Here is a 12612-nt window from a genome sequence, read left to right as displayed (position 1 = left end):
CATTGAAAGGAAGCTTACATGATATATTTTCGACAAATCCCGCGTGCATTGAAATATATATTTTGGTGGAGATTGGGAATTATGAAAATAACATTTTAAGAATCAACAATGTCGGATGATGAAGATGGTGCCCCGCTTGTTAAGAAGCAAAGGATTCATTTTGGAAGTCTTGAGGCTGTAGAGAGAGAACGCCTGGCGGCTGGGCCGTCCAATAATGAGGATGACAAGGAAAAAGAGGACGAAGAGGAGGATGAAGAGAGCGGTGTGTCCGAGGCTGTTCTGGCGGGAATTAGAGCGGGAAATATAAATATTAGCGAAGGTGAACTGTTAGTCATTGAGTATTAGAGATCGTAGATGCATTTGGACTCGTATTATTTGAATTCTAGACGGTATGCAGGACATATGTCACATAGTAAATGACGTAGCTCTCCACATTACATTCACATTTCACGTTTATTGACTTATTATTTTCATGCATACATACATACCTTTACGTTATGTGTTTGATTTGAAACTTGAACACCCCCCACCACCTCCCCTCACCCCACTGAGCCTGTCCCTGGGCATGGTACATGGTCAAATGCCCGGGGAATATGGGGGGAGGGGGAGGGGGTGTTGAAGGTTTGAACTGATTGACTCATTAGTGGTTAGAGCATATGATGCTTGTGAAATATTTTCTTATAATGGGTTGTATCTGAAAAACCTGCAACGTGGTCACCCCTTAAAAAAATGGCCAAGGAAGAGCTTGTGCAGTACATGTCTTTTTCTTGGCCAAATAAAACAGTCATTGTTTCCAAAGACACCATACAACCAAATTCTGTAGCCCATTGTTGGTTAATGGGGTTCCAGGACTTTCTAGTCTTCTCGGATGAGGACGATAAACTGTAGGCCCAGTCTAACAAACCTTGTTTGTAAATAACTCTGTGGGATGTTAAAGAACCCACTCACTGTTAGCAAAGAGTAGGGGACGTAGTCCCTAGTGTTGTGGTCTGGTCAATGTGCGTATATTCCGTATACCCCGGGTCCGCAGTAATTGGCCTTAGCTGTTGCGGTATCCCTATTCATGTCTATTAGACAAGCTTATAAGTCAAGGTAAGATCCCTTGATTTAAGGCATGAAATCAGTCTACACGTATTTCAGACATCTACTCTAGCTAGAAATTTAGGATTTGTTTGGATTATATATAATTCAACAGGAATAATTTGTGTCATTGATGTCAAAAATAGGAGAATACCTGGAGTTATCTGAAGACCAAACAAGTGAGAGACATCAGGAACTTTTAGCAGAATTTGAAAGAAGGAAAAAGGTGGATACACTACATTAGTATGTCATGGTAGACTCTCTATCTCAAATCTCTTGGTAGATCTCGAGCACATTTTGCAAAAATGCTGCTTCACTGTTATTTACTACATAATTATCTATGAGTATCACACGTATCAATTTGGCCTTTGTTATCATTGACCACAATCAAAGACATGATTCAGACACAGCAATATCATTGTGAGGTACTTCCTTTATATAATGAGAGTCACCAGGTTTGTGTTAATAATTTTATAACAAAATTATAAAGATTAATCACTGGTATAATTGTAAATTATTATCACAGGCTCGTGCAATCACTGTACCCACAGATGATGCATCAGTGAAAGCAAGATTGAGAGAGCTTGGAGAACCAATAAGTAAGTCATCTGTAAAACCAATGAACAAACATTTAACATTTTGCAATAACTGTCAAAATTTCAGTGCAGTGACTGGCTTGTAGGTATTGTCTACAAGAGTACAGACAATAAAAATGACATCAGATGTAACATGTGCGCATACATGTGAAGCTACTGACGTATTATTGTAAAAATCAAATTGATGACAGTTTCTATGGCCTATACTCTTATAGACCATAAAATGACGCTATGCATGTAAAATGTTCAAAACTTGGCGGAGAAACCACTCACCCCACTGGAGTTTTGAACATTTTATGATGTCATTTTATTGTCTATAAGAGTAAAGACCATAGAAAACTGCCAATTATAGTAATAACGTTATTACTATTTACTTGTTGTGGTAGAATATTAACATTTGGTGTTCTTGTTTGCAGCTCTGTTTGGAGAGGGTCCTCCAGAACGAAGGGACAGATTAAGGAGCCTTTTGTCAGAACTTGGTAAGAGTCAAATAGTTGCAGGTTTGAATCGTTTCTTGGTTAAACTTTTGCAAACCGGTCTGATTTTCCTTTGTGCCAAATTATGATGACGACCAGAAGATTAAAATTGAACTGGTTTGAAAAATTTCAAGCCAAAAACATCTTTAGTCAGTAACATCTACATGTACCATTACATGACTTTAGTTTAAGGAAGCTTGAAAGGGTTGTCAGCTGTGCACACACATACATGTATAACCTACACACACCATAACTGAAAAAGCGGCATAAGATCACGCAAATTGGAAAGAAGAGGTGCAGGAAACATTTGTGTTAAACTCTCACATTAATGTATCTTGTTTGGAGAACGATCTTTTCAGGCACACAATGTCTAGTATACCACTCCAAATAGAAAAGTTTGGGGAAAAGTTATCCAGTTAAGTGTTGAAATTAAATCAGCAAATGCCTTTCTTGATAGAGGATGAGATCTACATGTACTAGATATAACTTGTTTTCATAATGCCACTGAAGCTACAGAATGTAGGGAGCATTCCAATAAAATGACAAAAAATAATGGTAGGTCCCCAAAATTTTCAGACCAGATTAATTTTATTTTCTATTGTCTCCAGATTCATTACCATGATTTGGAACAAAGTACAGTCGACTCCCAACAACTCGAACCTTCAAGGGAGATTGAAAAAGGTTCAAGTTATCGGGAGTTCGAGCTATCAAGGGTGAAATTACATAGAAAATGACCTGAAAGGAAAGGAAAATTGGTTCGAGTTAGCACGAGGTTTGAGTTAGCGAGGGTTCAAGTTATTGGGAGTTGACTGTTATAAGAATGAAAATCCAACATTGTACAGGCTTGTGAATGCAGCTCTTAAATTTTTTTCCTTCAGGGGAAGATGTACCCAGAAAGGAAGACGAAGAAAAACAAAAACATAAACCGGTATGTACTTACTGATATAGACCAGTTGCTATAGATGTAATCAAACAATGATCAGACCTTCCTCTCTCTCTCCCTACTGCCTGCTGTATTTGCCCCCAAAAGGAAGGTCTGATATATTCCTTTTCATCTATCATGTTAACTACTTTAGCCAGATTATGGTTTTTTCCTTATTAGTTGAGAAGTAATTCCAAGTGGCAACAGGCAGTCTTGTATTGTGCTTGTGTATTTTCCGACTGATTCAAAGACTGATATCATCACCATTCATGTTTCCTGTAACATGCTTGTTCTTTCAGGAGTTAGAGGAAGAAGTGTGGTATCATGAAGGCTCTCCTGAACTCAAAGTTGCTCGCTTGTGGATTGCTAAGTACTCTTTACCTAGGTATGTCACTAGTGTGTTAGTACATTCAGTCAGTCATCCAGCTGGTCTGTCAGTCGGTCGGTCTGTCAGTCGGTCGGTCGGTGGGTCGGTCGGTCGGTCGGTCGGTCGGTCGGTCGGTCGGTCGGTCGGTCGGTCGGTCGGTCGGTCGGTCGGTCGGTCGGTCGGTCGGTCGGTCGGTCGGTCGGTCGGTCGGTCGGTCGGTCGGTCGGTCGGTCGGTCGGTCGGTCGGTCGGTCGGTCGGTCGGTCGGTCGGTCGGTCGGTCGGTCGGTCGGTCGGTCGGTCGGTCGGTCGGTCGGTCGGTCGGTCGGTCGGTCAGTCGGTCAGTCAGTCAGTTAATCAGTCGGTCAGTTAGTCAGTTAAGTAATCAGTCAGGAAGAAGGTCAGGTTACCAGCCAGTGAGTCCATCATTCAAGTAGTCATTTAACATGTCAATTACCATTATTTCCTCTAATAAACCCTGACGGGTTTTGTTGTGGTTTATACAGGGCTTGTGAGAGGTTGAAACAAATGCGCATTCAACAAGCCAGACCGGATCCTGAAAAAGCTGCCAAGATGCAAGAGTTACATCGCAAACTCAGGGTTTGTTTTGTAGAATATTCTGTACAGTAAAGAAGCGTGATGTCTTAGTATAATACATGTATTTTAGCAGATTGCCTTGGAGTGGAAAACCAGTTTTACTTTGAGAAAGTGGACATTGTTTAAATGAAATCTAGTACAAGCTTTGTCGCTTTAAACTGGAAATACAATTTATTAGTTGTAGGTGTAATATTGTTGTACGTCAGAGTGTAAAAACCTTGGATTAAATCTGAGAAAGACACTGTACTTGAACTCTGACAACCAAGGTCTTGTGACAAGACAAGGGAGAAGATATGAGCCTTACTATGCTACTGAATGCCATCAAGTCCTGCTTGAAGTCATTACCATACATAACTTAATGCAATTCTGAGATGTATGGTTTGGTCTTAATACTTTCAGGGACTAAACAATTTTTGCAGTCAGATTGGTGATGACAGACCACTGTCCTTTTGTCAGTTTTCCCCAGATTCAAACATTCTAGCCACTGCATCTTGGTAGGTGTACATGTAGCAGTAGGCTCAATTTATGCCGCTCCCTCTGGTCCGGCTTTCCTCCCTTGGGATGAGTGCGGGATCATTTTCCTGACCAGCAGCTGGTAATTGAGCCTAGTTGTAGCAGAATAGTTGTAAATGATGTGTTTTATGTATATTTGAATTTGATTACGTCTTGGTTTGCCCCCAGATCATGAAGGATCCTCAAATTAGACTCAGGCAACTCATAATGAGCTAAAGTAGAACGGAACATATTGCTACATGTACATGAAAACATGATTTCATGAAAAGATGCCATTTTAATTATATTATTTAAGTCTCCATAGTCAGTGTTGTATCTTGTAAATTCATTGTCATTTTATTGTAATCTGCAACGTTTGCTTTTGGCGTCAATAAAGTCAGCTTCATCATCATCATCATCATCATCATCATCATCATCATCATCATCACCACCATCATCATTATCATTACAGTGGAACCTTCCTTTTACAGACACCCGCTTAATACTGACACTCATTATTACAGACAGTTTTCTTGGTCCTGCTCCACACATTCTCCTTAAAATTAAGCCGCTTAATAAGGACACCACGTAATACAGACACTTTCTGATCCCAATGGCGTCTGTAATAATGGGGTTTGACTGTATTAATATTAATGAGATATGAAATTGTGGGGCAAACTTATGTCTGATTTTGAAATTAATGAACTGTTACTAGGCAAAATATTACTGCATCTTACTTAATAAATTAACTTTAAGACTTTACAGTTACGTCCATCTGTTTTATCTCTTTTTTATTGTGTGAATGATTAATGTGTATGACTTCTTCCATGTTAGGAGTGGCTTGTGTAAACTTTGGTCAATTCCAGACTGTGAGCCAATAGCTGTTCTTAGAGGTAAACTCACCGTAATACAAGGAAAATGCTATGCACATAGATATGAACACATTAAACATTATCATGTTTGAGTGCTCTAACAGTTTTTTTTATGGTGGGTGGGGGGAGATTTAGGAAATTTGTTGGTACATACATGTAAGTTGTTTTTGGGTGTGTATGATGATAAGGTAGGTGCAGTAACACACTTGTACAAGGACTAATTCTCTTTGTTTTTTAATACTAATGTAGGCAATATGACTTTGTTGTTTGTGACATGTTGATGACAAGCTTACGATACAAGTTGTTTCATGTATCAAACCTACTGGGTACAACTTGTTGTGTATGGGACATAAAAATGCTGTAGGATTTTCAAACAACAATCCCACCACAATCATAGGTGTGTAGGCAATGCTGAATGATGAGAATAGTGTACTATTTTTTTGGCATGACACGAGCCGCACACACTATCACTGGCTATCCCCTGAAGTACAATATTTGCTGCTTTATTTAACAATATACATAACTACGTACGTTAAAGTATGGTGTGGCTGATTTTTTAAAGACTTTTTACCAGCCAACCACCATTCACTGTGTTATAATCTCTCTTTGCATCACTTTGATAATCTGATGACTCTGTACTGTAAACATGAATCATGATTTTTTTCTGTGTAATGGTTGCAGGTCATAACGAAAGAGTTGGCTCAATAGCATTTCATCCTCAAGCCACATTGTCATTAGATGAAACAGGACCATGTATGGCTTCCTGTGATGCAGATGGAGTTGTCCTTCTCTGGTCCCTTAACATGTAAGGAAATGTATTATCTGTTGTTGACATGGGATCGGATGCTATATGGTTTTCCATGTTAAAGATTCTACATGCCTTTTTGTCATAATCCTTTCTCCCAGCAGTGCCATAACTTAAAATAAATGGTCAATAGAAAGTTTGTTAGTAATGTGTGACACTTGCAATAAGTGTCAATATTTGTTATAATATTAATCCTAGCACTTGTGCCGTAACTATATCTATTAAAATTCAAGGCCATTTTACAATCAATATGGTGGAATAAAATGATATGATGGTGTATTTTTTAAGCCTGGTAATTACATAAGAATGATGTGTTATTCAGTCAGTGACAAATACATACATGGAAAAAAAAGATTACAGAGTTCTCCCAATAGCAGTCAGGAGTCAAACCTGTGACCTTCCAATCACTAGCTCAGATGCTGTACCACTGAGCTACAGGAGACGTGTGGGAGCTTGGCCATTAAACTAGGTTCATGTGAAAAACATCCTGCATACATCTTGAATTTGAATGTCAATGTGCGGCATATGTTTAATGGCTTAGCTCCCATGAGTCTCCTATAGCTTGGTGGTAGAGCATCTGAACTAGTAACTGGAAGCTCATAGCTTTGACACCTGTTGGGTGAATTCAGGTTTTCTTCTCTGAGTGTGCCTGTCACTGACTGAATAATTCATGGTTTAAATTTTGAAGGGGTGTGCAGAATAAGGTCGTAAGGGGCTTTTGATGTAAGGTCGAATTCTCCTTTTGTTTCACAAGCAAATACAAGGAATTTGGAAGGAGAATCTAGCAATTTATTAGAAGTCACTTAGGGTTTTATTTCCAGGCACCCCTTTAATTTTGGATGTTTTTCTTTAATCCAAGACTAATTTGGTATTTGTCTAAGTATTGAGAACTGAAAAGTAAGCTTGCTACTTTTCATTTAGGGACACACCACTTGCAAACATAGAGGGACATGAAAAACGTGTATCTCGTGTGGCATACCATCCTTCTGGCCGATTTCTAGCAACTTGTTGGTGAGTTTTAAAAGTTTTTTTTTATAACAGACATATGATCCATTCGGTGAAGTGAAAAAATTAGATCAAACTCACAGATTTTGAACTCACATATGTATGTCATGGATGTCAGTTAAGCCCTTGTTCTTGTAATTTACTTTAGCTTTCAGTCTCAATGTGAAATTGTAATGTAACATGTATGAGACGTAATAAAAACTTAAGGGACTCTATGTTGCTCAAGGGACTGGTTGTGAACCCTTGCATGCATCCACTTCAAAGGGGATAACAGAGGTCTTGTAGATTTTATGTTGAAAGTGCTGCAACCACATGGGCTAATGCAATTGTGGACAAAACTAGCTGAGAAAAATGTGAATTGCGCATAGATTTTAATCACCCTTAAAGGAAACCACTGTATGGAGAGAAGCAAACCTTCATTCCCTGCTCCCTCAACTCAATGTTGCTTTGAAGCCCGGATGGTGACCCAGCCTTTTTTCAGCGGTAGACCAACATTGATGACGGGAAGGGGGGTTGAGTTGTTGATGTGTCACTGTTGTCTGTAGCTGCCAAATTTGGTGATCTATCAACTAAAATTTTCTTAACAGTTTTGTCTACAATATTTGTTGTTTTGTTAAGTTCAAGACCTGTTCAGTTGTGGTTCTTGACGCAGTTTAGGCTTTCTCCAGAAAAAAAAAACAGTGCATTGGTAAGGGGCAATTGAAACTCCACCATGTACAGTGTGTATGTAAATGTATTCTTCACTGTAACTTGCAAAAAATAGGATAAAACCAAGGTTTTCAAACTGTAACCGTGAACTGCAATTTAACCAGGGCAAACCCTACGGCAAATGCACTAATGGTTCCAAGTGTTAATGTATGGTGTAACCATTCAAATCCATTAAAAACTACAGCACTCAAATCATTTTCTTCAATTTCAAATTTTGCATATTTGTTCAAATGCTTGATCGTCCTGAGTGTGGATAGTTTAAGTCACATTTCATATGCAAACTCCATTTCTGCTTCCTAGTTTTGATCATTCATGGAGACTCTGGGATTTAGAGCAGCTCAAAGAGGTTCTTCATCAGGTAAGTTGTGCTTTTTGCAAATTGAATGATGTTTTTGCACTGTAACAGACTGGAAACCATGATCTATTGTACTGTAACATAAATTATTATTGAACTGATATGAATTTTGTCCCTTTCATCACAGGAAGGCCACTCAAGGGAGGTGTATAATGTTGCATTTCAGATTGATGGATCACTTCTAGCAACATGGTATGATTCAACTAAATTGTACAATGAACTCACCCAAGCTTTGTTTTTCCAAATGAGTTATGCATAATGTGAACTCCAGGGTCTTATTTGCTCAAAGAATGATTCAAGATACATTTACTTGAAAGTATAATTCCAGAGTAACTAATTCTTGATCAGTTGAAGGTTTAAAAGTTGTCAAAAACAGCTTTGCAATAGTCTGTTATTTCAGCTTCATGCTTAAATTTTCAAAAATTGAAGGTGGCTCCGAACCTCACTCATAGTTTTTCTTTAACTTTGCAAAACGTTGTATCTGAACCTGCTGATTACAGTTCCATAATAAGAAGTGGGGTCACAGAGCTCGTTTTTGAGTTGTAGCCACTTAAAGGTAAAATTAGGGGTGTTTTTAACAGGTTATAATGTTGCTATAGTAACCTATCATGTCGAGAAAATGACCATAGCTTGTTCCCAAAATAATGTTTAGGCATGTTTTCGAAACCATTTTGATTATTGTTACCAAGAGTGGTTGTACTGATCGGTCAAATTAAACTTACTTTAAAGTGTTGGAAACCGGTGCCAGCCACCTTAAGTTTTAGCAAAATTCATGAGCTAATTTGTTAAAATAATTAAAGTCTTTTAATCGTAATAAACACGGACTGCATTTCTGACGTGATAACTATTCTGTGCACCTAAGCAGAGCATGCTTGGAGAATTTTTGATTCCAACCTTGGTCAAATCATCACTCATGCCCTTTTTAAAGTGATAAGGGGGTTAGTTTCTGAAGAAAGTGCGGTGCCGCATCGGTGGGGAGTAGAAGCGAATGTTTGGTTTATCAACAGAGTTGATCAGGTAATTTGGCCAACATAAATAGATTCAAGTGCTGATGTTTCGAGCGTTAGCCCTTCGTCAGAGCAACTCTGACAAAGGGAAGTTGGTGTGGAATCTAACGAAGGGTTAACGCTTGAAACGTCAGCACTCAAATCTCTTTACGGTGGCCAATGTGCCTTTAGCCATCAACTCGGTTGATAAACCAAACATTCTTCTTACAGCGAGTCCCTCTATCGCTTGTCTATGACACAAACTGTTTTGTATTTTTCAGTGGACTTGATGGTAGGGGCCTGGTGTGGGACCTCAGAACGGGTCAGTGTATTATGGCCCTGGATGGACACCTGAAGAAAGTCCTTGGAATAGACTTTGCACGTGATGGGTGAGTCTGGCAAAATCCGGTGTTATGAAATGGCAGCCTTAACGTGATGTTTGGCTTGATGGTGCTTAGAGACTTGTTTTGGAATGGCTGAAAGTGACTTCACTTCAGTATACACTATGCTGGCATTACCCTTTTTAATACTGCTTTGAGGTTGTCTCAGTAAGTGTTCTAACAAGACAACTTGGTGGAGGGGTGTTTCCAACTTTTTTTATTGTAGAGAGAGACTGTTTTAAGTGATTTTGACAGGAAAAAACGCTGTATGACATCTTCATTCCTTAGCAAGTTACATTCCATTATATTTGTATAACTTTTATATAGGAAATCTTGCAAACTCTTGCTGCACTAAAGATTACAAGTTAATGTAAGTGATGGAAAACAATTGTGTTTCAGATTTCGTGTAGCAACAGGCAGCGAGGACCAGAAGATTATGATCTGGGATTTAAGGAAAAGACAAAGCATTTACACAATACCAGCACACACCAACCTTGTATCACATGTCAAGTTTCATGGTAAACACAAACGATCTTCCTTTGAATTTTTTATTTCTGCTTTCCTTACATTTACTTACTGAATGTCTGTCTGTCTGTCGGCCTGCCGGATTGTCAGTTCCTCTGCCTGTCCGTTTGTCTGTCTCTCTGTCTACCCAATTCTCAGTTCCTCTGCCTGTCCGTTTGTCTGTCTCTCTGTCTACCCAATTCTCAGTTCCTCTGCCTGTCCGTTTGTCTGTCTCTCTGTCTACCCAATTCTCAGTTCCTCTGCCTGTCCGTTTGTCTGTCTCCCTGTCTACCCAATTCTCAGTTCCTCTGTCTGTCCGTTTGTCTGTCTCTCTGTCTACCCAATTCTCAATTCCTCTGCCTGTCTGTTTGTCTGTCTACCCGATTCTCAGTTCCTCTGTCTGTCCGTCTGTCTGTCTGTCTACCCGATTCTCAGTTCCTCTGCCTGTCCGTCTGTCTATTCTGTCTGTTTGTTTGACTGTCTCCATGCCCAGCCATCTGCGTCTTGCGTCTGTCTGTTTTGGGATTGTGTGGTGGGTTCGTAGCCCAATGTACAATTAACCTTCTTCTTCATTTTTTTTTTGAAACACTGAGATGATGATTGCGTGTGACGTAATTAGAGTGTATGATTCCTCACCGCGTTACAAAATTCCAATTGGTTTTTTTTGCAACGGATAGTTGCTACATGATTGCAAAGCTCCATCCCTTTCTCATGATCCAACTTTAACCGATGAGTAAAGATGCTGGGATTTTTGTCGAGATGAACAAGGAGGCGTGATGTAAGGGAGAGGGGGTGGGGGTATTAGATTAATGGACCCAATTTTATTTTATTTATTTTTTCTTTATGGACCCAACTTTTTGGTAGCCCCTCGCTAGGCAGATTGGCCTGTGACTGCCATAGAATTCCTAATTTAAACTCTCCCAAAAGTAAACCCACCAAAACAATAGTCAATCTGAAAATTAGCTCTGGGGCCTTGGGAATATAATATATTCCCAATTTATGGTATTAATTTAAACTAAGAATTCCGTTTCTCTTACAGATGACTACTTAACCTCTGCATCCTATGACGCAACGATCAAGGTAATATCCCGTATCAAAACGTATAAAAACCTTCTAAAAAGAATGCTTTTGCTTTTTTAAGTAAACTGTATTCCGTTTATTCTGCTATCCGGGGCAGCATGAACAGAATGCTCGTTGAGAATGATGTATTATTCAGTAAGTGACACAAGCATACTCGGAAAAAAATCCGAGTGCTCCTATCAGGAGTCGAACCTAAGACTTTCCGATTACTAGTTCGGATGCTCTATCACTGAGCTACAGGAGATTCGTGGGAGCTAAGGCCATTAAACTAGGTTCATGGGACAAACATCCTTCATGCTGCTAGGATTGGAATGTCATGTGTGGCATATGCGCGATGGAATAAATGTGATGGAATATTTTTAAGCCTGGTGAATAAATGAGAATGATGTATTATTCAGTAAGTGACACAGGCATACTCGGAAAAAAATCCGAGTGCCCCTATCAGGAGTCGAACCTAAGCCCCCCCTACCACTGAGCTACAAGAGACTCGTGGGTGTTGAGGCCATTAAACTAGGTTCATAAGACAAACATCCTGCGTACTGCCTTCTTTGTTTCGCCACTGAGTAATGTGTGAAAACCTTCCCGATAACAAATTTCACCGCCACGCAAGTGTGAGTTCAGTATATTGAATTTGGCGTCTGATGTATCTTTAGGTGTGGTCTCACCCAGGATGGGCTCCACTCAAGACTCTGACAGGACATGAACAGAAGATCAGCTGTGTGGATGTCTCGCCAGGTCTGTAGTCCATCAGCACAAATATTATCAGTATTCAATCCTTGTTAATGTAAAGGAAGTTATTAGCATAGCGTCCCTTCCAGTGGAAGATCATGCTGATTTCGCTTTGCAAGAACAACCAGAAGACAACTTAATGGTCGCTATTTCCCGGGCATCGAATAATGCCTCATATACCATGGCCACTAAGCCAATCAAATCCCTGCAAAAGCATTATACAATGATCCAGTTTTTAATCATACAGGTTAACCTACTGTGGGTACTAAATTCTGAAAAATATTCTACCTTTACAGATGGACAGTACGTTGTGTCCAGCTCTTTCGACCGCACTTTCAAACTGTGGATGGCTGACTAACCTGAGGTGAACATCCAATAGAAGGTTTGAACCACCGGCTCATGTTATCGTCAGTGCTAACACAGATTTCAGTACATCTCTGAAGGTATTGGTGATAAAACCCACCCACAGATTGGGCCAGGCAGATGTATAGGGTCACTGAAGCGTGACGAACACTTGTATATAAAGCTTAGAATTGTTTTAATTAAACGTTTTGAGAATGTCTTTTGTTCCTCTTTTGTTGTTACACAGAAACGCCCGTTAAAAATATACCTTTTCGCACCAGCTGGAACGTGTGAAGTTTGTACCCGGGAAAACCCAAT

The 12612-nt window shown here is 39.6% G+C and overlaps 1 protein-coding gene across 1 annotated transcript; it reads left to right on the top strand.

The window, feature by feature from the left end:
• The first annotated feature begins 18 nt into the window (after positions 1-18).
• Positions 19-12514, top strand: LOC146488385 (U4/U6 small nuclear ribonucleoprotein Prp4-like). The gene is made up of 18 exons (XM_085117065.1): positions 19-319; positions 1227-1306; positions 1607-1679; positions 2093-2155; positions 3031-3080; positions 3374-3459; positions 3946-4039; positions 4436-4530; positions 5363-5421; positions 6082-6205; positions 7127-7216; positions 8219-8276; positions 8401-8465; positions 9541-9648; positions 10039-10157; positions 11183-11223; positions 11877-11958; positions 12249-12514. Exons 1-18 carry the CDS (start codon positions 109-111, stop codon positions 12308-12310), a joined length of 1560 nt encoding a protein of 519 aa, XP_084973191.1. The 5' UTR covers positions 19-108; the 3' UTR covers positions 12311-12514.
• Positions 12515-12612: the final 98 nt, after the last annotated feature.

The sequence above is a fragment of the Pavona decussata genome, unplaced genomic scaffold (genome assembly GCF_977016875.1).
Source record: "Pavona decussata unplaced genomic scaffold, jaPavDecu1.1 SCAFFOLD_9, whole genome shotgun sequence".
Taxonomy (NCBI): Eukaryota; Metazoa; Cnidaria; class Anthozoa; order Scleractinia; family Agariciidae; genus Pavona; species Pavona decussata.
The sequence above is the reverse complement of the archived record's forward strand: the minus strand, read 5'-3'. Positions and strand labels throughout refer to the sequence as shown.

Excerpts from the sequence above, each read along its gene's own strand:
- LOC146488385 (XM_085117065.1), top strand. The coding sequence starts at position 109 with ATGTCGGATGATGAAGATGGTGCCCCGCTTGTTAAGAAGCAAAGGATT. Across the intron at positions 3,460-3,945 it reads GCTAAGTACTCTTTACCTAG|GGCTTGTGAGAGGTTGAAAC; the intron begins GTATGTCACTAG and ends TGGTTTATACAG. Across the intron at positions 10,158-11,182 it reads ATCACATGTCAAGTTTCATG|ATGACTACTTAACCTCTGCA; the intron begins GTAAACACAAAC and ends TTTCTCTTACAG.